This window comes from Carassius auratus, chromosome 46 (genome assembly GCF_003368295.1).
Source record: "Carassius auratus strain Wakin chromosome 46, ASM336829v1, whole genome shotgun sequence".
NCBI classification, from domain to species: Eukaryota; Metazoa; Chordata; class Actinopteri; order Cypriniformes; family Cyprinidae; genus Carassius; species Carassius auratus.
Genome location: NC_039288.1, coordinates 9,208,428 through 9,232,830, shown reverse-complemented (window position 1 = coordinate 9,232,830; position 24,403 = coordinate 9,208,428). Strand labels below are relative to the sequence as shown.

The 24,403-nt window shown below is 36.4% G+C and overlaps 2 protein-coding genes across 4 annotated transcripts in view; both read right to left on the bottom strand.

Annotated features, from left to right (window-relative positions):
* Positions 1 to 9,328, bottom strand: part of LOC113063644 (adenosine receptor A2a-like) — a 21,946-nt gene extending 12,618 nt beyond the window's left edge. Inside the window, exons 1-3 of the mRNA XM_026233983.1 lie at positions 8,997 to 9,328; positions 3,468 to 4,186; positions 24 to 368 (exon numbers count right to left, since the gene is read on the bottom strand). Of these exons, the coding sequence (XP_026089768.1) occupies positions 24 to 368; positions 3,468 to 3,790 (668 nt within the window). The 5' untranslated portion in view covers positions 3,791 to 4,186; positions 8,997 to 9,328. The remainder of the gene's footprint in view (positions 1 to 23; positions 369 to 3,467; positions 4,187 to 8,996) is intronic.
* A 3,172-nt stretch (positions 9,329 to 12,500) lies between these two features.
* LOC113064089 (cytospin-A-like) overlaps positions 12,501 to 24,403 on the bottom strand; it is a 30,334-nt gene continuing 18,431 nt past the window's right edge. The window contains exons 10-16 of one of the 3 annotated variants that reach the window (XM_026234634.1): positions 22,514 to 22,592; positions 22,132 to 22,221; positions 20,207 to 20,372; positions 19,102 to 19,204; positions 14,838 to 14,954; positions 14,565 to 14,624; positions 12,501 to 13,261 (exon numbers count right to left, since the gene is read on the bottom strand). In XM_026234634.1, the coding sequence (XP_026090419.1) occupies positions 13,172 to 13,261; positions 14,565 to 14,624; positions 14,838 to 14,954; positions 19,102 to 19,204; positions 20,207 to 20,372; positions 22,132 to 22,221; positions 22,514 to 22,592 (705 nt within the window). In that variant the 3' untranslated portion in view covers positions 12,501 to 13,171. Of the gene's footprint in view, positions 13,262 to 14,564; positions 14,625 to 14,837; positions 14,955 to 14,985; positions 17,181 to 19,101; positions 19,205 to 20,206; positions 20,373 to 22,131; positions 22,222 to 22,513; positions 22,593 to 24,403 lie in introns of those variants that run through there. The other 2 variants (XM_026234635.1, XM_026234636.1) reach the window with 2 other exon arrangements.

Here is a 24,403-nt window from a genome sequence, read left to right as displayed (position 1 = left end):
TTTGGCTGCGTGGCTTTGCAGACCGGGAAGAGGATCCCTCCCTGTGGGCGTAGCCTTGCAAGTGTACAAGTTTCTGCTCCATCTGTCTGAGCTGGCGACGGGCAGCCATGAAGATCCATGCATAGATGGCCAGCATGGCAAAAAGCGGAATCAAGACGCAACCGAAAAAGTTGAAGTAAACCATGTAATCCATGGTGACCACCTTCTCGAACAGGCACTCTGTCATACCTTGAGGACAAGTACTATTGGTTCCAATGACGACCCGTCTGTTCCAGCCTAGCATGGGGGTCAAGCCGATGACCACTGAAAGAATCCAGCATACCGCAATGATGCCTTTGGCTCTTTGGCCTGTGACGAGGCTGTTGTACCTAAGCAAGACAAAACAAAACAGACATGAGACAGCAATTAAGGAAGCAAGTATGCTATGGATCACTATAGTGATAAGCATGCAAAGTTGGTCATATATTAAAACTCTATCTGCCTTAAACAATATGTTGATATTTCCTGAAGTCCATCCTGAAGTGGGACTTACTGTTCTGAGCGTGAATACTGTCAGGGCTGGAAAAGGCTGCACCATTTTTTTCTCAAATCCACACATGCATGCACTGAGTTCGCTCCTGGGAAATGTCCATTGTTTAGGTGTTTATGCTGTGGTAATTCCTGCCCAAGTGCAAAATACCAGGATATGTGCTAATAAGAAGCATAAATTTCACCTGTATTGTGCCTATTCTTAAAATAATACTTACAGGCCTTGTTTTTGTATGACTTAACCTTAGCCTTGTCATTGATATTATTAGAAACCATGAGAAGAACTGAGTTGTTCAATTAAATCAGGAGTTTTGAAGATCAAAAGTTGAAAAACTTTTCAGTCTTTTTAGAGGTGGCATAAATGCAATCCAATTATTCCACCTTAACTATTATAGAACAAAGCTAAACAAACAAAAATTTGTTAACACATTTTTAATTCAATTAAAATAACCAACTCGTCAGAGTCGGACAACACTGGTTGTTCTGTATGTTTTTGATTCCCTAAAATGAACCAGCTCATAAAGGTTATTCATTCGGGAGTCGGACGACATTGGTTGTGCTGTATGTTTTTTATTTTGTAAAAGAGCAGCTCATAAGAGTCATTTCTTTGGGATTCGGACTACACTGGTCATGCAGTATGTTTTTGATTTTCTGAAAGAAACCAGCATTTAAGAGTCATTAATTCAATAATCAGACCGCAGTGGTTGTGCTTTATGTTTTATAGTCATTTGTTTGCAGGTTGGAATATTACTGGTTTGTTTTGTATGGATTACTAAAAATAATTATTTGTTCAGGAGTCAGACTACCAATGGTTCTATTGAACATTTTACTCAGTAGCTTCTAGTGAATAGTATTGCCAAAAAAATCTCACAAACCCTAAATATAAAAAATAATAAATGGTTCACCTCAAGAAGTTTCATTAAGAACATTACTATATTGAGACCCCCACAGACCTCTGATTGAGAAATCTAGAACTAAACTTTAAGTGCTATAATAAATTATTGCATATTAGCAACTGTATAAGCATCAGTTTACATGCAGTTTGGAATACAGCTGTGCAAAATCCACCGCCGTTATGCATTTCAGACATCCCATCATGCAGACAGCCCTGCTACATGTTTCCTTTGCCAAGGGCAACAGTTGGAAATGGTGGTCAAACATCGATTGTTCCAAAAATCCTTGGGCTTATATCAGGCCCATCGAGAACAACAGTGGCTGCTTCATTAAACCCAGAGGACTTACAGGGCTCCAGTACTACTGGTACCTCATTCACACACCCACAGAGACTGGAAGCCGGCAGACCTTATGTAATCAACACCTGCCAGGGATTTTGCTGTCACTGCTGTTCTCTTACAATGCTTCGGGTGGCTCAATCTACACCATGAGCAGAAATGTGCATCACACCCTCCATGCAGCCAAGTGGTAAAGTCCCACACCTTTCAGCTACTGAAAAGTGCTGCTGAGAGCGGCTGTGCCAGAGCATTTAAGAATAACCATTACAATGTTCAACTCGAGTGCAAAATGCCCCATGATAAAGACTCCACAAGAAAATTATGTTTAAAGAAGCCCTGTTTTGATAAATATCACTGGACTGAGATACATTAAGCAATAAATACCACGGCAGTTGTGACCTAATGGTTAGAGAGTCAAACTTGTTACTTGTAAAAGTTTGCAGTTTTGAGACTCAGTACCAGCAGGAGTGAATGTTCAGCACTTTCTTCCAACCTTCAATACCACGACTGATGTAAGACCCTTGAGCAAGTCACCGAACCCCCATCAACTCCCTGGGTCCCACAGCAAAAATGGCTGCCCAAGGCTCCATGTGTGTGTGTTCATGTGTGTGCGTTTGAATGGGTTAAATTCCAAGTATGGGAAACCGTACTTGGCTACACCCGTCACTTTCAAGTATCACTTTTTGTTATGTATGTTAAAGACTTGTTTTGAAAAAAAAACCTCAACATAAGTATTACAATTCCACACAGCTTGTGCTACAGACAATGAATGATACCACAAATCATGTGGTTTACTGTGCAGAGGTGTGATATTATTTTTAAGGGATCAGCCCTATGATTTACAACTGACGTTATAACGACTGAAAATCCCCCAGGCTTACACTAAAAAAGGGAACCAAGTCATATCTTGATCGATTTGAAAGTTTTGTAACAAGACAGACATTAAAAGGGAAATTATCAAGATAAAGGCAGAGAGAGTCACGAAGTCTAGGAGCCTTTAACTTCATATCAAAACATTTGCAAAATACAGATAGGCCTAATACAGATTAGAGAATGATAATATATCAGCAAACACGTAACATTTGATTAAATACACATGTAAACACCGACACAAACACACGCACATAGACAGTGGGTCTCCAGTTGCTCCAAACCTGTATGGTCTTTCATCTGAAGAAGAAAGTTTGAATAACTATTTTGTCCATACAATGAAAGTCAGTGGGATAAAAAAAACAACAACTCTCTACTCTGCTCACTTAAATTTTATGGACAAATTGCATTATTTTATTTATTTTGTTCACATTCTTCAATATATTTTGTGTCGCAATAACATGAGCCTGAGTAAATGATGACAGTCTTTTACATTTTTTTTAGGGAACTATATATTAACTTTTGGGTTTAGTGTAATTTCTGCAGCACCAGATAGTATAAAAATAGCATTCAGAAAGTAATTGTTTGGACATTATTTGGACAAATAGATGCACTGTAATTCTATGTGATCTTCGATACAATTTTTTATAAATTTTTACCTTTAATAATAACCAGTTTTGAATGTACTAGTAATAGAAACTCTATGGTTTTATGTTCCTGCTATAGGGTATTTGTAAGTTTAAGTAATCTTTCAATCAACCAATATGATCAGTAATCCTCTTCTTACCAAAAGCCTTCAGCTATTACCTGAAACTCACAACACAATCATTCACTCACCTCAATGGGATCTTGATGGCGATGTAGCGATCCACGGCGATGGCCAACAAACTGAAGATGGAGCTCTGTGTGAGGACCAGCACGAAACAGGCAATGAAGAGGCACCCATGAAAATGGCTGCAGAAGCCCGTGCTGATGGTGACCGCGAACGGAATGGCCAGGAGTCCTACAGCAATGTCCGCCACGGCCAGTGACACCACGAAGAAGTTGGTGATGCTCTGGAGGTTACTGTTAAGGCAGACGGCCCAGCACACCAGAACGTTCCCCGCCACGGCCAAAACTGCAATCAGGAGCTCAAGAACAATGTAGACGAGTGAAGACATGGTGCCATCAACCGGTGTGAAAGGACATCCTCAGGGACACACATAGTTGTGCTCCCGATAATTGCTCAGTGGGACTTCACTCCGCCACTCAATGGCTCCTGCAATAGGTGTGAGGATGAGCCAATCTGACCATTCCTCCTGAATGTATGATATCTTTTTGAATGGAAAGAGGGGATAGAAATAACCTGGTATGAGCTTTTGAGATTCTTTGGGGTTCACTTTGAGGAGGTGACCATAGGGTCAATGGAGACACCCCTCTGTAAATCTTGATTTACCCATTCACCAGCATGTCCCTTAGGTCCAGCTTACTTCAGCCTTTCATTGAAAGCCTTAAAGTAAACAGCTGCCAGATTGAATGAAGCAGAATGAAGTAGACCTTCACTGAGACTTCTTAACCTGTAAAAAATAACAATCATATCAAAATTAAAGCTCAACCTCTTTGGATCACAAGACTTTCTACATGGAATGGATCAGTTTTTTCATAATTAAATGAATAAATGGTCATTTATATCAGTTATTTGTTTTATATTATAACATACACATTCTTTTCAAAAGTTTGTGGTCCATTTGATTAAAAATACAGTTAAATATTATTACAATTTAAATGAAAAATTAAAATAAATAATTTTGCATTTAGTTGGGTTTCTAGCATGTCTGCTTAGAAAAGCTGAAAAAAAATAGCAGTTTGTTATGGGTTGTCTGAGTCTGAAACAGTGTCATCCAGTTATCTGTTTCAATTTGCAGCCAGTATCTATGTAGATGGCTATCTAGTAAAAAAAAAAAAAAAAAGACCACCTCCGAGCCATATACAGATTCCAAGGCAGTAATTCATGTGTCTTGTGTTTGACATGCCCCACGGGGTAAAGGGGTGGGGTGAGCAGTAGCTCATTATCATTTAAAGAGACATATCGCTGTGAACAGAGCTGCTCTTGACAAGGTAAAAAGGGTTTTGTTTTAAATGAGACATCTTAGCCAAAGTATGATACAGACATTTCATAAAGACACTAAAGAATCATACCAACTTGTGGAAAATGGGCATCCAATGTCACCTTTAAAATAACAGATTTTTGACTTTTCAGTTTCACATGATTCTTCAGAAATCGTTCTAATATGCTCATTTGGTGATTTCATATTATTGTTAAAAAACAGTTTATTTTGGGAAACATGACAAATTTCTTTCTAGTTAAAAAGGACATTTGTTTGAAATATAATTATTATATAAAATTAAAAATGTGTCTAAGCTCTACTTAATGATCTCTTATGATCTTGTCAAGATGCTGGTTTGCAGTGTCCTAAACGAAACATACATCGGGGCTCAAGGCGCAGTCTTTTTGTCTCATCTTCTCCAAAATTTTTTAATTTTTTCACTACATGCCGTCGTAAGATTAACTGTTTGCCTTTCACTGGCGCTGATCATATAAATTTAATATCTGTCCCCTGCATGGAGAATAAATCACTGTCGTCTTCATCGCTTAGCCCGATTCATGCTGCATTGTTTAATGCCTGCTCTGTGAATAATAAGGTGCTGCTTTTAGCCGATCTCATCTCTGATAAAAAACTTGGACTTCCTGTTTTTAACTGAATAATTGCATAAAGGAGATGATGGACGACTGTTTAATCAGATTACTCCTCCTGGTTTTGGAACTTTATATCTCCCAAGGTCATCTGGCAGAGGTGGTGGTATTATTGCTGTCGGCAGTTTAATGTCAGTGCTGTGACCATTCCTCAGTTTTCTAAATTTGTGTGCTTGGTCTTAAGTATCTATGCCTCTACTTCTACAATCATTGCTACTGTCTACAAACCACCTAAAATTAAGTCACATGCAGCTTTAATGTCTGATTTTGCTAACTTTATGACAATGCTGACCCTGAAGTTCCATAGAATCATTTTTGTGGGGGACTTCAGTATTCATGAGGACCAAAGTGACTCTGTAATGGCAATAGAATTTCTATCATTAATGGACTGTTTTATTGGTAACAAGTCTGATACATTGCAAAGGTCATACACTGAACTTTGAGCTTGCAAATGGCACATTTGCATCTCAATTATCATCTGTTGACATTGGTCTGTCAGACCACTCAGCTGTCTTCTTTGATTTGGAATTACATCGTCCAAGTGAGCTACCACTCAAACTTTAACATTCTAGAAGTGGAAATCTATTGATCAAACACCTTTTTTTGAGTTCTGTTGTTTCAGTCTTATGTGATTTGCATTTAACATCATTGGAAAAGAAAAATTCACAGTTTCAAAATTATATATTATTATTATAATATTGCTAACTAAGACACTTTTGCTACTCTGAGGACACGCAAGGTTACTTTTGCTCATTCTGCTCCATGGTGTAATGACATTCTGGTACATAGAAGTCTGCCTGTCTGAAAATGGAGTGTAAATGGCGACACACTGGCTTGAATGATGTATATTATCATTACTACATTAAAGATTGCTGCTGTAACCCCTGTACCTAAAAAATTAAATGTTGCTCTGACTTCAATAACTTTCATCCTATTTCAAATCTCCCATTTTTGGCAAAATTACTTGAGCGTATTGTTGCCTCTCATTTGAGTAACCATATCACTGTTATTAATCTTTTTGAACCTCTTCAGTCGGGTTTTCGTAAGTTTCACAGTACTGAGACAGCCTTCAAAGTCAAAGTCACCAATGATTTGTTGATGGCTTCTGACTCGGGTGCAACATCTATTCTTATTCTTCTTGATCTAAGAGCTGTGTTTGATAATGTGGATCACAGTCTACTACTTATTCATCTTGAAAGAATGTTTGGAGTGTTTGGGACTGCCTTAAGGTGGCTGAGGTCTTATTTTACTGACAGCTCCCAGTTTGTTTCTAAGAGTGGTTATAGGTCTGAGATTAGTTCTGTCTCAACTGGAGTCCCTCAGGGGTCGGTTTTAGGTCCTTTACTTTTTAACATTCATTTGTCATTTGTTTAGGCCACCTATTGAGATTGTTCAGCCTTCATTACCATTTGTATGCCAACAACACACAGATTTATATACATTCAAAACCTCATGAGCACCTTGACATTGCTAATTTGTCTGACTGCATTACTTTAGAGATTAAATTTTGGATGGACAATAATTTCTTGTACTTGAATGGTGGTAAAACTGAAGTTATACTCATTGGTTCCCATGATTAAATTTCTAAAGCTGGTTGTCTGTCACAGAGACGAGTGAGAAACCTTGGAGTTATTTCTGATGCAAATCTGTCTTTTGATTCTTTTTTCCACCTCAGAAATATTGCAAGATTGCGTGTACATTTTACAGTTGCGAAAATGCAAATGAATTCCTTTGTGGTCTCATGGTTAGACTATTGTAATTCTCTTTTAGCTGGAGCTTCTAAATCTATACTTAATACATTGCAATATTTACAAAATTTAACTGCTGGGATTTTAACTGGGTCTAGGATTAGCAGTCATATTATTCCTATGTTAGAATCTTTGCACTGGCTCCCGGTCAGGTTTATTTTATTTCTTAAGTACTTGAAAGTGCTCAGTCCGAATTGTTCAAATATGTTTGGCTTCGAAAATACAGAGCATCTAAAAATGTCTGTCTGTATGTGTAATTAAATCAGTTTGGCAATTCACTGACTATTTTGGCTCATTTATTGTGGTTTTGTGTAGGCTTATCTAGAATGAATTGAGTAACTGCAACATGCCTTCCACTGTAGACCACATTATCTTTTATTGTTTTAGAGATTTCTTATCTTTTAGCTCCAGTCTGTTTGATCAGGCACAAAAATGCCACAGTCACTCTTCCTCTGTGTTTTAGTGTTGCTGTTTGCTTTTTTTAGCACAGCGTGACTTTGGTATGTCTGCAGACTCCCTCAAGTGATTTAATGACAAATTGTTCCCAAAGCACAGTCCTGGCATGTTGCATTTTAACAACTTTTGCATCTGCATTCATCAGTCTACAAAAAACTTCCTGTGCATTAAGACAATGTACTTTCCATAACTGGTTAAACCCTTATGAAATATCATAATATTAAGCATGATGTCCGGACTTAAAATTATATACAAGGTTCCTCACAAGTCATGTGTATCACGTCTTTATTATAAAACAACACAAAAAAAAAAGGGTGGGAATGCAGAAATACTGTTTGACAGATGTCCAGCGAGCATGTTCTATGTGACGGGAAATGATGCTTAGCGTTTGGGGACTATGATAAGAGTGCACTGCATGCCAATCTGTCATTCAGAAAGCATACTTAACAGTTATCTTAGTCATTCTAACATAATTATTGTCTTGTTAAGATGAACGTTTACATCACAAGTAATTTCAATTGGTAGGATGACATCATACAGTAGAGAAACGCATTGCTGATTACAAAAACTTTTTCTCAAAAAAGTAAATAGACATTTAAATGAGTGTTAACACAATAGAAAAACAATGTCTGAAACTTTAGGAGATATTTGTGTCAGAATTCTGTGATAATTTAGCCACCCATGTGGTTAAACAGCTGTACATTTACGTGGAGTACAGCAGAGAAGGATGCTTTATATAGCTGGTAAATTACATCACTGTTCTTTAAATCATACCATGTGGATTTATGTAGATGTGTTTAACATCAAAACTTTAGCTTAAAAATATTAATTATAATCTTTAAGAATTTTATTTATCTATAAGGTAAGGTGTTCATTAGAAATGCTCTAGCTGGATATCACTGTTTTTAAATTTGACCTGTTTTAATCCACTTTTATGGCCATGAGGTGTGTCGAATTATTAAAATATTTAATAAAAATAAAAAAATTAATTAATAATATGGTAAATACAGCAGCTTCACAGTTAAAATAAGGTCATAGAAGTGAATGCATAGCTAAATACTTAAAAACAATATGCTCTTAAAATAGTTTTTAGATGGAATTATTACATCATATGAACGTCATATTGGAGACTCCTGTGACTGCTCGTCATGTGAGCTAATTATGCACACTGTAAAAATACACAAAATTAGTGAGAAAAGTTGTGACATTAATTAACTTTTATATATAAAATTATGAATTCATAGTTTAGACTAAACAATTACAAGTGCAATCCAGACTCCCTCTGGACTAACGGGCTGCCAAACTTACAAAATGTAACATTCAAAGTAGAACAACAAAGTTCAATACTTTCAGTGAAATCACAAACTTTACTAGTAAACAAACACATTTACTATGTGTTTACAATGTAAGAACACTTCCGTTACTCACTTTAGCTGTGTACAAGCGTGTTTCCGCAGCGCACCTGAGTTGTAGGTTTCTCCACAGGCATGCTGTCATTTCTGAACGTCCAAACCAAATCATTCCACACGTTTTATCACCCGGACAAAGTAATATGCAAAAATGCACTACTCTGAGCGTGTTTGGTCAGGGCAAAGGCGAGTCGAGTGTTATCTTTCCTCCGCTCCGTGGAGTTGTGGTGACCACAGACAAGTGCGCGCGCTGTCACTGTGACACTCACGCGCTGTGAGAAAAAGAGACCCACGTCTGGTTGGTTTTCGTGGTTTGTTCTAGGCTATTCGAGTTATGCAAAGTACATTAAACAAGATGTTTCCCTCCCTACAAGACCATTGTGGGTGGTAACATCTTCATCAAGCTGTCATACTGGCAATCTTCATAGTCCTGCAGTTACGATAAAAGTTAAAATGGATTAGCCAGCACATTATCATAAATAACAAATAAATAAAAATAATTAGTTTAAAAAAATTAAATAAAAATATATGACAGCAAAGAATACATAAAAAATAAATAAATAAAATAACGTTAAATTACTAATAAACAGTGCATAGGCCTATATTAAATATGAATGAAGATGAATGTCACAAAGAATTCATGTATAGATCAATACTTTCCAGTAGTAAAAATAAATGGCTTTATTAATCAAATAATATGGTAGGCCAATATTCAGGTAGAAACTTTTTTTTTTTTTTTTTTTTTACATTTATTCTTTTGAGATAATCGTGCACATAATCTTGTTTTATAATGACATAAGAATAAATATATCTGATATGACGTTTACAGTAAAACACGACTGCGTTTTTAGCAGAGGAATTTAATTCGAATCTTTTCGTTTGTATGCGGTTTTCATCGTTAGTAAGCCCGATTTGAAATCACGCAGACAGTACAATGACTGATGTAAACGTACGTGATGATAAGGAAGTAAGGGACCTGATGGTCACCGTGAGGTTGTGTGGTTTCTCACGTACTGCCGAAACATCCTGCTTCACCTCAGGGCCACATGAAGATAAACGTATGTAATCAGCAAACCAGAGGCTGAGGTCCACCCACCACACTGCAATGACATTTCTTAATGTTTTGGACCTAATACATGAGCCCAAGACTTTTTGTGGCCGTTCAGTAAATCAAAATCACAGCCTGCATGCTCAACTTTTACCACAGCCTTGTTCGTGCAGAAAGCCCTCGGCACAAATATAGACACTGTACCTCAGATTGCCAGATACAATCGGTGTGAAAATGAGAGGTTATTTTAGTAGTAGGAGGAAGTTCTTGAGTACAGCCGTTTAAACAGACCTTTTCTGCTGGCTCACTTCTTTCTTTCCACAAGGGGTAGTTTAGATTTTTTTTCTCCCGTTTTTAAATCTTCCCATAAGTGCTATGTGTGACTTCCAGGAAAGGTTGTATTACAAAAAAAAAAAAAAAAAAAAAAAAAACGGAACAAAAGAAAGAAAACAAAAAGAAGGAGTTCAGATTACCATCCATTGTATAGTTTCATGCTAGTGTGCCCTTGGAATAACCTACAAACTATAAGGTTAATTTAAAAGTGGTGTGTGTGCTTGAGCTCTAATGCGTGTCTGTACACCAAAGCATATCGGATTTAACATCTTGGATCTAGAAGGACAAACCTGCTCAAGCTTAACAAAAATGTGCTGAATTTATGTTCCATAAAAGTTATTGTTTACAGGTGCCAGGAATGACCCCAGAGACCAAGAAGAGATCAATATATCAGTGTTTAAATAAACATAAAATTGAAGGGTGTTACAACAGTTATTATTTAGTATTATTTACTATTGTGTTATTTATTAATCATTTCAATTAGCTTTTATTTTAATATTTTCAGTTTTATTTTAATGTTATTAGTTTTTGTTTTATATTTAGCTTTTAAATATATATATATATATATATATATATATATATATATATTTCAGTTTTAATCATTTAAACTCATCTCTATTAGTTCCCAAAACACATTGCCAATAATTTTAGTTTACAATAACACTGGTTACAACAATACGACTGTATTTGTGCACACAAATTTCGCTCTCACAAAACTTTGCTAACAGGAAACCTTACTTTATTTTTTCAAAATCCTCTCCTTGATATGACATACAGTGCTTTAGGAATCTTTCTTGAAACAAAGTATTGGTAGCGTCAAAAACACGTTCCAGGATTTGTACAAACACGAATGAAGTTTTAAAGGAAAGCACAGCAAGATATGAAGTGATCTGGTTCAAATCAAAATCTTCACATCAAACTCCACATTAGGTCACAACCTACATCTCACAAGATGATCCAAACAAAAATAGTCCTGGTCACTAATGACCTTTTCTAGGTAATTAATTCAATGTCAGTGTCAATGACATTTCCACATGTAAACAAACCGATACACCACAGAGGATTCTCAAACAAAATCTATCATTTAAAACACGACAGTTACTTAAATGAAATAAATAATAGTTTTGCAACAAACATGACTTGCCCTTGACATAAAATTCAGTTTGAACTGCTGTCATTAGCGGCATAAATTTGCTGCAACCCACATGATCCCTTTAAAAAGGTCTCGATTTAGCAAATTAGCCACAAAACAAACATACCGGTATTTAAAAAAAGCAGTGCATTGAAGTCAGCAGAGCATGTTTATCAATTGTGCTATTGGCTATTTCTTTTCCATGTAAGGCTTTGGTTTGTATGCAGAGGTTTATCTTTGACTAACATACAATGTATAATGGGAGAGGTACAGTGCATGATTTAACCATGAGCCGACAGTGCGGATGGATTGTAGACATCTTATTTCATATTTCATACCAGTGAATACACATTCAGCCTTTTTTTATTTGTGCTTGTACACCCATATAACAAAATCTGAATCAGCAAGCTTTTAGAGCTCAGCTCGCTTTATATGTCAAATACAGATTAGTAGTGCGTTGACATAAAGGACTGTGCTGATATATCAAACAAACACACAAAAAAAAACTCATGCAGCATTTACAGTGACAGAAGATCAGCTGGAATGAGCATTGAGGAAAAAAAAACATGTCTTTCCAAACAGCTTCATTACAAATTACATTAGATTCAAAATTAGCTTTCGTTTAGTGTATAAAAACTAAATTAAAAACATTTTGATATCAAAAGAACTAGGTTGAACGTTAAAGTAACAGTTCACCCCAAAATAAAAATTTGCTGCAAATGTATTTACCTTCAAGATATTCAAGATGTAGATAAGCTTGTTTCTTCATCAGAACAGATTTGGAGAAATTTAGCATTACATCACCAGCTCACCAATGGATCCTCTTCAGTGAACGGGTGCCGCCGGAAGGAGAGCCAAACAGCTGATAAAAGCATCCCAATAATCCACAACTAAATCCACATGACTCCAGTCCATCAGATAACACCGTGTGAGGTGAGAAAAAAAAAAAACATGTTTGTAAGCAACACATCCTTTCTGATGGCACCCATTCACTGCAGAGGATCCATCGGTGAGCAAGTGATGAAGAAAAAGAACAACAACTCATCTACATATTGGATGGCCTGAGGGTGAATAAATTGTCAGCAAACTTTCATTTTTGGGTTAACTACTATTCCTTTAATGTCTTTTTTATTAGAAGAAATACTAAATAAATCAAACGAGACAGATTTGAGCTTATTTAGGCTAAGGAAAAACAAAAACCACCATTTGTGGTATCACTCTTTGGAATAAATAATGATAATCTAAGACCAATACTGGCATAGTGAGGCTATCCTTCTGAGAAAACTAGAAAAAAAAAGGCATCTTTCAAAGGCAATCGTATTCTGAGATACACACTTTTGTTGCTCGGTTGGCACAATACACTTTAAAATATGGTTTGTTTATTGTTTATATAAATAGTGTAGCAAAGTTCTTAAAGGAAGTTGCTGGCTCATGAACCCACCGACCTCCCAATTCTCTTCAAAAGTGCTGTTCAGAGAAGCTTACTAGGATCTGGCCTGTTTCTGCAGCCATATAGGATTTTGGGAAAACACTGGAAGAAACAGTAAGCTGAGAGTCGATCAAGCTTCCCCTGTTCGCAGCTAAGGCCTCTGGGAAATTTTGTTGCATCTTGGGAGTATTATTCCACAGTAAGGAACCGAGGTAAGACTGAAGCCGCCAATACAGCCGTTCAAGAAGATTATCAGGTCTCAAAATACTTATAGATGGCCGTCACGTAGGTCATGACGCTCTGCCAGTCGGGTCTTTCTGTGTGCACCATTTCACCAATGTCCTGTCAGACAGAGAGATTGAGTCAGATGGGGAACTGGTCAGGAAAAATGATGTTTGTGTGGCACAACTATCTAGCCAAAGCTTGTTAAGCAAAGAGCAAACAACATACTTTATGAAAGCGTTCAATTAATACCAGGTGATGAATTAAATCCTGCTGCCTCTTTTCAAGACAGGGAACATACTCTCTCCACTGAAACGGCTAAATAATGTGATATTACTACTATTACTACACTGTCTATTTAAACAATACAAACTTAATTGGATCACTCTTTGTATGTATTGCCCTTTTTACCACATGACATGTTAAAACCCAATAAAGATTTTGCAACAAGACCAAAACAACAAAGGCTTATCTATGATTTTATGATTTTATCAAGATGATATTTATATAGAATGAATGGTAATGAAATGACAGGGTGGAAGTGAAAAAAAAAAGCATTCATTTTAATAACATAGCTTTAATCAAACAGGCTATGACAATAAAACACTTGAATGATCATAAATTAGAAGGAGCATTGAAGAAGTCGCAGTTGAATATTTAATTTTACTCGATATGAGATGTTATGTGAGGGAAGTGAAGTCATTGTTGGTTGCATTATTGTTTTACAGCTGCAGATAGTATTTATTAACAGGGCAGAGAAATCTTCTAATGCTGAAATTCAAAACAAACGAAGATTTATTCAACAGATCTCAAAGAGATTGTACATCATTCTGAGATCGTATATATTTCAACAGAATTTCATTAAGAAAGATAAAAAGGCTTGGATAAAAAAAGGCCTCCTCTAAAAGGAAAGTCATTAAAGTGCATTTAAAAATATGCTCAGCAAAGCTGCATTTATTTGATTAAAACAGTAAATATTATTACAATTTAAATATATCGGTTTTCTGTTTGAATAGATAAAAAAAAAAAAAAAAAAAACTTCCTGTCGTGGCAAAGCTGCATTTTCAGCAGTCATCACTTCAGTCTTCAGTGTCACATGATCCTTCAAAAATCATTTTAATATGCTGTTTTACTGCTAAAAAGCATTTCTTATTATTATCAATGTTGAAAACAGTCGTGTTCCTTCATATTTTTGTGGAACTGTGATCAATTCTTTCCAGGATTCTTTGATGAGCTAAAAGCTCTACCGAACTGCATTTATTTTAAATCGACACCTTTTGTAATATTATAAATGTCTTTACTGTCACCTTTGATTATTTTAATCCACCCTTGCTTGAATGAAAGTATTATTTTTGAATTAGGTTCTGAGGCACTGTAATATAATGTATATATTAATTAGCTTTGACGTTTATATTAAACCCACCAGTGTGGATTTAATTCCCACACTTTCTGCTGCCTGGAAAGCCAAAGTGAAATTCCGCCTCTGCAAAACACAAGCAAGAAGAACGGATGTCAATATATGAAATTATATGCAAGTCTTCTCTAAAATATCTATTTTTTGTGCTAACTGATATTCAAGAAGGGAACATTTAGGTTGAAATCAGGTAAACTGGACCGAAATGTTCAGCCAAATTCAAAAGCTGTCCAATTGACCTGAACTCACCCTGTTGTGTCTTATGTGTGTGAGCGTACAGACCTTGTCCTGGCTGTTGAGCTCGTGGTAAGGGATATGTGCCGGCAGATAGGTGTGAAGAATGGCACAGAAAGCCAGCCCATCATTCCAGCTGCTGCTGAAGTTGGTGATGTCAATGTTCTGCGTGTTTGCGGAGAGGGGAGTAAAAAGATCAAAAATTACAATTTCAGTAGATGAACTGATGGGATTGGGTGGGTGATTCAGGGGACTGATGAAGCAGTGAATCTTTCGGTGTCCCTGTGACATTATGGGTGTAGTTAAGAGCCACAGCTGTAAATCTTGACAGAAATAATGTCTTTTTTTTCCCCAATGTTTACACAAACGTTGGACACATTGCTTTTCATACAATTAAGCATGCCTATCTTATTTGGAGACACTTACAGCTAGGGTGACCATATGCGCCGTTCATACGGGACAAGTCCCAGCCAGGATTTTAATATTGCCTAAAACATCCAGGTTTTGGCTATTTGCACTGTGCAGGTTGATCGTTTTGTAACATTCATGAGAGCTATAAAGAGCAGAGGAGAGGGCTCCTTATGCTTTCGAATCGCTTTCATGTGTTTGTTCGTTCGTTTTACTTGAAGCATTGTGGCGCACTTTGGTTTTTTTTGGGATTTGTGCTCAGCGACGCTTCAAGGCAAATCGAACGAACGCGTGTGCATATTTGCATCGCTTTGACCGTTCCCTCTAGATCTCACCTTCTCACACGCAGCCCCACGATTGGTCGATTATGTACAATACCTGCGTGTTATTGGTCAAACTTCTCTGGAACGTGTCCCGTATGAACGGCGCATATGGTCACCCTACTTACAGCGCATGTTGACAAAAAACCTTATCTTTCTACATGCATTACATTACACGCAAACATTACATTGTTTGTTTAGTAAATATTTTGCCTATTTAGTGCTTTCAACCACAGATAAGGTCATTTTACTGAACATGAACACAAGACACAATATTTAACAAAATTCTGTTCGTAAACAGTCCTGAATATGTGAATATAAATCTCATATTCCATGTAAAATTACATACATAAAATGCACTATTTCTGGGTCAGAAATGGTTTGTAAATAACAATAGTTTCAAAAATAACATGTTTACAACACCTACACCTAGATGGATGAGATGTTTTCTAGATACACTGGTGCACACCAACTATTTTCTCATGCACTGCCACAAAATGGAACCAAATTGAACTTTAATGCTGTTCTGAGAATAGTGTTCACCTACTTCTTCATATTCACTCACTGACAGTCTCACCTTGTGCTGAAGTGTTTGTTCAACAGCCTTGCTTATCTGTATCAACATACTTCACACATGCTTCAATCCATACACGGAAGTAGCCACCCGACTCGTTGGGGCCATTTATGGTGTTGTTGTGACCAGGAAAGAGGCTCTGCGTTCATTAATGCCCTCCTCAGATCTACAGTTCTCACGTGTTGCATATGTACATAGACTACTATTCATAATTTTGTGGCTGGTAAGACTTTTTGAAAAGAACTTAATATGTTTATTCAGCAAGGGCTTTAAGACTTCACATTGTTACAAAAAATATATATTTCAAATAAATGCTGTTCTTTTGAACTTTCTGCTAAAGAATCCTGGAAAAAAGTATCATGGCTTCCTCAAACGGCTTTCTACTAAGACGTTTTTTACAGTGATAATAATAAGAGATGTTTATAACAGAGAATGATTTCTGAAGGATCATGTGACACTTAAGACTGGAGTAATGAAGCTGAAAATTCAGCTTTCCATCGCAGAAATCAATTGCATTTTAAAATATATTCAATTAGAAAACAATTAGAATAATATTTCCCAGTATTACTGTTTTCACTGTGTTTTTGATCAAACAAATGCAGCCTTCATGAATATAAGAGACTTCTTTACCGTTCCCAAATTTCTGAGAGGTAATATTGGTGCAATTATGATAAAGCAGCTAGCAAGTATAATTAAAAAGCATCATCATGCTTTTTTTTTTCTATTATATGTGTTTTTTGTTCTCAAGACTTGCTTTGTTTGTTAAATCTGGAATCAAGAATGAAATACGTAGGCTGTATTGTGACAATTTACTGGAACTGATATTTGTTCACCCATTCCTCTGATCTACATTCGAGTTTCCAAAAGAAACAAAATCACTCTCTTTCAGATTACGCTATCACCCGCATCCTCTAGCAAAAAGAGGAACAGCCTTTATCAGATGTGGCAGGCCGGTGTAAATGTGCAAAGGGATGGCGTAAATTGGCAGAGCTTTGTGGCAACCCACGGAGAGTGGAGTGGAAGGAAGTGATGAGTTCATCAGAGTGGGCCACAACAGCAGGAGATGGAGAGGCAGGAACAGACCCGGGTCTGGAGAAAACCAAAGTGGTATCACTGATAATGATGCCCTGTTTTTCGTCAAGAGATCTGTGCTAGCACACTGACCACTGACTATGGTAGTGCTTTTCATAGTAAGTGTCCTCAAAAAAGTATTAGGATACTATTAGGATACAATGATCTGCACCTCTAGTTATTTCCTTAAACACCTGTTTGAACTTGAGAGGAACTGATTTAATAAATACAGTAGGACCGGGAACATGTAGTAAGGAAGTTAAAAAGGTCAATTTTGTTTTCAATTCAACTGTAAATTCCTTAAATTGAATTAACTGTTATTTCATTCTTCACTAGCAAGTTACATCCACAACCCGATCCTCCCTTACAATTCAGTGTACAAACTTCAGCCATGTTGTTTCAAGCTAAACGAACGTCAGCACAAAAGAAGCGTGTGAAGAGAGTGGGTTACGACGACATCCAGACATCCTCCCTGTGTCCTCTCTCGTTTGTGTGCCAGTGTTCAAAGCAAGCAGCTAATGAAAAGAGGTCTTGTGTGCAAAAAAACAGGAAGGCCCGGGGGAGAGAGCATTAGGATAATCACATTGAAAATGGAGAAACAGAGGCAGCTTGCTGCAAAAAGTGCACTCCAAGTGAAGCCAGGCCGCTTGTAATGAACACATTAGAGTTTCAGTGAAAAATGGCTTTTATCCACTGGTGGACATTTCCATCAATCACATGCACACTTACTGAGAGACAGACAAAGATGCAGAGAGCAAGAAGGCGACAGAAAAATGCTGGGTTATGGGATAGCGGTGTCAAAAAGACAAAAGAACTCCCAAAACTGAAAGATGGAAAAAAAATGTATTTGCCTGGAGGTGATCAAACTGACAAAAACTCAAAACTGCACATTTCAGAATCTGTGGAATTAAAAGGAAAACACGGCTATAAATCACAAATCTGTGCCCACGAGGGTTCTATGCTCTGATTGGCTGAGAGGTTTTCTGTTTGTGACATGGGGCACAAAGCAGGGGAAATGTAGCACACTTCCTGACTTGAGGGAAACCATGGTAACATCATGGTCCGAAACCCTCTCTGAATGGTAAACATTTAAGATGTTTGATGGCAGAAGAGTCATTGCAATTGAAGGTAAATCTGTACGTTGTGCATGGCCATGTTCCATTTAAAAAGCAAACACACTCAAACAAGAATGCCTGAATGATGACAACTGAAATTTCCCAAGTGAATTTACAAATTGTAAGCTATCCTCAAATAATGAAATAAACTTCTAACAAAGTAAGAAAAACAAACAAAGTTGAAACCACATTGAAAACCTGTCAGTCTTATGATCAGCAAGGCTGTAAATATACTGTAAAGACATTAATATTATGAAATATTGTTTTCATTTGTAATATTTTAATATAATTGTATTTACATCTATGCATTTAAATGTATTCCTGTGATGGCAAAGCTGAATTTTCAGCAACATTACTCCAGTCTTCAGTATCACATGATCCTTTAGAAATCATTCTCGAACTATTTTCTGCTAAAAAAAAAACATTTTTGATAATTATCAATGTTGCAAACAGAAACAGTTTCTATTTCTCATGATTGTTTGATGAATAAAATTATTACTTGTGTGTGCATGCGAGTTGTATTTAAAAAAACTTTTTTAAAGTTTTAATTTCTTTTAATACCTCAGGCCAATATATATTATTAATCGGGGTCAATATATAAATTCATGTTTTGGCCACTAATCAATATGATGGACATTATTATAAATGCAGATGTTTATTTTATAATAACCATTTAAACGAATAAAAAAAGGGTTTGGCTGATACCAATGTGGCAATCAATATATATTGTGCATGAAATAAATATATATATATATATATATATATATATATAGACACACACACACACACACACACACACATACACACATACATAAAACCTGTACCTGATAACCCTCAGTCTTCTTCTGGCACCACCTGAGCAGAGCATTCCTCTTGGATCCTGCATATTCCCTGGCTAACGCAGACAGAGGGTCCTTCCGTTCCTCTCTAAAGAGACATCAATCACTTTAACAACACAGTTCCTTTGTATTGGATTCAACTTTAATAGCAAAAACCATCCTTCATTTTTGAGCGGAAATTCTATCGAGATGCACTGACCTGATGGATGCACCAACTTTAAGATCTTTCCGACACTGCCACTATAACAATTTATAGATTGATTCTGTATTGTAAAAACAGACCATCTTCCCTACACAGAAATGTCAACCAACTGCACTAAAGAGTATCATTATTTTAAAAATTGCAGTAATTTCGCTGGGGTATATTTTTAGAAATAGCTAAAAAAAAAAAAAAATTGAATGGGTCAAAATGATGAATTTTTCTTTTATGACAAAAATCATAAGGATATTAAGTAAAGATCATGTTCCATCAAGATATTTTGTATATTTCCTACCGTAAATATTAAAATATTAATACTACATTTTTGATTAGTAATATGCATTGCTAATAACTTAATTTGAACAACTTTAAAGGTGATTTTCTCAGTATTTTTTTATAATAATAATGTTAATAATTATATGTTGTTTATAATTTATTTCTTTTTTTTTTTATATTATATTATATTACATAAATAACAATAAACAAAAAAAAAAAAAAATCGACTTTCAATCAGCCAGCACTTGAGTAAAACTAGCTTCTACCAGAACTTGGTTCTAGCTGGATTTTTCCAGCAAGGAAGTTAATACTACAACCAGAAGGAAATGCTTTGATGATAAAGGAAAGTACAGAATGATTTGTCTTCCTACAATGGTCTATTCAAATGCCACAGTGGACCTACGGTCAGGTTTCAGGACAGGCAAATGAGTGACATCCATTATCAAAACACTGAACTGTCAACACCGCAGCGAGCAGACAGAGACAGAGAAGAGTGTGAAACAGAGACATCTGGCCCACCTGACAGCAAGAAAGAGTCTTCTAGAAAGTCAACAAAAGAAGAGCCAGAGCAGAGATTAACATAAAAGAGATGGAGGCAAATAGAAAAACACTTACCGTAAACGTCCTCGTGTGGTGGGCGTGACAGAGGCAGTCGGGGAAGAGCAGTTGGACGATAAAGACAGCTGGGGAGAAGACGAGCCCAGCGCGAGGACTGAAGATGCCGTGGATGCATCGGTTACCGACAAATCTCTCTTTAACTCTTCGCTGCTTCTGCGAGAAACTGACAAGTAGAAGATGCATGGACAGTTAGATAATGATTACAAAATCAGTGTGCCGTTAAATGAATAGTTCACCCAAAAAGGAAAATTTGTTGAAAATGTATCGACCCACAGGCCATCCAAGATGTAAATGAGTTCGCTTCTTCAACAGATTTGGAGAATATTGCATTAAACATCACTATAATCCACAATCAATCCGCACAACTCACTGCATAAGTTAACATCCTGTGAAATACAACGCTGTTTGTAAATAATTAATCCAGATGAATTAACTTCAAATCCTCACTTCTCCCTAAAATACAAGTCTTTTAATCATAATATTGCTTCCATATGTGAAAAGTCATGTTGTCTGAGGTCCCGTTTACACTAGTGCATTTTCATTTTAAAACGACATTATAGAATCAAAACGATCTGCGTTTACACTGCCGTTTCAGAAACGATCTCCGTTTACACTACATAACTGAAAATGCATGTCACGTGACCATTCATGCACACTGGGCATGCACATAAAAAAGTCGGTTGCTAGTCACTGGCATGTTTAACAATGAGCTTGGTGGAGAGGAAAAGCAAGAATGTATTTTGTGTGGACAGATGATGAGGTGGAATTGTTACTCAAAGTAACTAATCATTACAAGGTGGCCATGACACCCGAAAACGTTGATTAGGAGCCATGCCAAAACAAATACGGTGACATACTTGACAAAAGATACGTTTACACAATCGTCAAGGATGCGCAGAGATCACGTGGGCAGCCACGTCATCGTTTTCGCAAAATCACAGTTTTCGCAAAATCACCGTTATGGTCCCTTTACATTAAAACGCAGCCCCGGAGTGTTCAAACTAAAAAGGGGGGAGCAGCGTTTTCAAAAGCCTCCGTTTTCGAACGTGGAAAACGCCAGAGTAGTGTAAATGATAGGCGTAACAGTTGCAAAAGTTATGTGTTTTCAAACGAAAAGCACTAATGTATATGGGGGCCTGAATCAGGAAAGAAATATGCACAGATCAAGCACTGTTTACAAGCAAAAACGGTCCAAAACAGTCCTAAACAAATATGTTGATGGATTGTGCTGTGCACAACTAGAGATGGACCTTTTCACTAAATGAAGCCTTATTATGATTTATGAACTGGTAAATTTGCCAAAAACTGACAATTAAAAGTTAAAGCACCTTGATGAATTTGTTTCTTGTTTGCAGCTTTTCGCTCCGAAAGACATGATCATGATGAACTGATCGAGTTGTGGGGATTATTCGTATATTATTGTAATGTTTTTATCAGCAGTTTGGACTCTCATTCTGACGGCACCCATTCACTGCAGAGGATCCACTGGTGAGCAAGTGATGTAATACTACCGTATTTTCTGCACTATAAGGCGCACTTAAAAGCCTTTAATTTTCTCAAAAAAACGACAGTGCGCCTTATAACCCGGAGCTTTTATATATGGATCAAGGCGCTCTGTCAAAATATTGACATTTCCTTTAGCACAGCTCTATCTAGTGGATGCATAACGCAAACCCAGTCAAACGTTTGACTGCAGTATCTTCTATTCCATGCGCCTTATAATCCGGTGCGCCCTATATATGAAAACAGTTCTAAAATAGGTCATTCACTGAAGGTGCGCCTTATAATCCGGAGCGCCTTATAGTGCGGAAAATAAGGTTAATTTTTTTTACGCAAATTTTCATTTTTGGGTGAATTGTTCGTTTAATGTCACAACACACAATGGGCAAGTTGAATAACTGTACAGTCGAGTACATACATACCTGATATGGACTTAGTTGAATCTATGTTTGTCCCCCTCTGGAGGCTGCAGCTGGGGCGTGTTACAGGTGAGGTCCGGAGGAGGTGGTCTGCTATTGAATTATATAAAAACACACATATAAATCATGACAAAGAACAACAGGCTTTATGTGGCATGACTAAGCTTTTGCTCTTCTAAAATAAATATCCTGCTTCCTTCTCAAGGCCTGGCACACAATCTCAGTGGTCATTAACTGCAAATGTTAAGCCTGAGGGAAACGCTACAGCACAATTACACATGACCTTTAACTCTGAGTTCGCCTCTGGATAACTAGATCAAACCAGTGTGAGGGAAGACCAAAAGATCAAGGAGCTAGATTTCAATTGTGACTAACGTCAGCGCACCTGGTATGCTCAGGTCTGTGTAGCTCGGCCTCTTGTCCAGCGCTGACGACAGAGGTTTGACTGAGCTTATGGTGTGCCTCTGTAAAATACAGAAAGAAAAAAAAACATGCATAAAGGCAAAACAGGGCTGGGCAATATAGCCACAATAAATAATAAATATTGGTTACATTTATATATATATATTTTTTTTTTTTTATTATTTGCTCTGAAGTGGCTGACCAGGGTGATTTTGAAGGAACCCTAATTTCCACAAAACAATTTTTGCCAAGCAGATTTAAAATAACAATAAAAATATAGGGAGGTTTTTCAAAAAATTATAACAAAAAATAAATAATTTATAATAATAATTTTGTGGTTTACATTTTTTTTAAAGTGCTATTATAGTATTTATTAATATTTTGCATCGGCTTTAATGTTTCGATTTTCATTTTTATATTTTTAATTACATTTTTCAATAATTTCATCATTTAATGATTTTTATATACATTTTAAAATGCATAATGGTTTTTATATATTTTATTAAACTTATGTTATCAAATATAGGTTTTCACTTAATATTTATATTTTGCTTTATTTCAGCTTTCTTTTAATTAATAAAACCATACATGAAATAGTTTTAGTTCAAAATAATAATTGATAATATGGACCAATTTAACAATACAAAGTTCGAGACATGTAAATTCATGGAACATATTGTAATTTAATAATAAAACCTGAAAAATACCAGACAAGGACTCTTGAGACTAGCCTTATTACAGTCTTTATGCATTAAAATGTGATGTTGCGTCATTATATATTCCTAGCAAAATCATTTAGAATACATCATAATATACAATATATAACTCAACCCTAGCTCACAGCGCAGCTTTAATAAATTCAATGAAGTTATGTTAGAGCTCAGGTGGTTAACACAGTTAGTTGTGAATTGCTGATGTTTTTAAATCACTGTTGTTTTTCATTGCCTAACCAGATAAACAGTACTGTCCAGGCCAAGAAAAATGGTCAGTAATTACCATTTCTAGAAAAATTGAAGGCTTTTTCTTGTGCCCCAATAACACAATTTCACAAATACATGCTTAAGCAAGTACATATTGACTTTCTACTAAAAAACAGGGCTTTATGAAACACATCTGACAATATCAATGCATGTAATATCTTGCTGTGATACTTTGGGAGTGATGTTAAAACAATATTTCTACCAATATAACAATATTTCACTGTCGCCATGATGCTAGGTTGATTGCAAGGCATTATTTTACTGGCCCAAGTTAAAAGTCCACAACAAGAATCTATGATTTCCTGGTCCTCTGATTTAGATCCCATCCTTCAGTGCCAGTCAATGGAATTTTTCCATGTTTTATTTCAAATTGGATATTCAAATGTAAACCTCCTTCTCAACAATTAGCATGATTTCATGTCCATAGCACACAATGTTCTGAACAAGCACCGATAATAAACTTAAATTCACCAGAAATACACTACAAGATTTCGGTGCCTTGCATGTGTTTTGTACTCAAAGTACGTCAAACTGCCTAATTTTTTTCTTTCCTTACAAAACATCCTGTTTTGGCACATTTTGAGGAAAAAGAACAACGAAGCAAAGGACATCCGTGGAGGACGAGTGTGAGAGCAAGAAGGAAAGCACAGCAGGTCTGGAGATCTCGTCTGACAGACAGGGGTGTTAGGTCAGAAAAATCCCCATAGAGAAGAATGCAGACATCTGCTAGAGTGATCAGAGAGACCCATCTATCCCACTGCAAATTCAGTTAACTTTTAAGATTAGGTTTTTTTTCAATGGCTTTAAATATACTGCCCAAAAAAATAAATAAAAGGGAACACTTGTGGGTTACATTGTGTTGTTAAGTGTTCCCATTATTTTTTGAGCAGTAT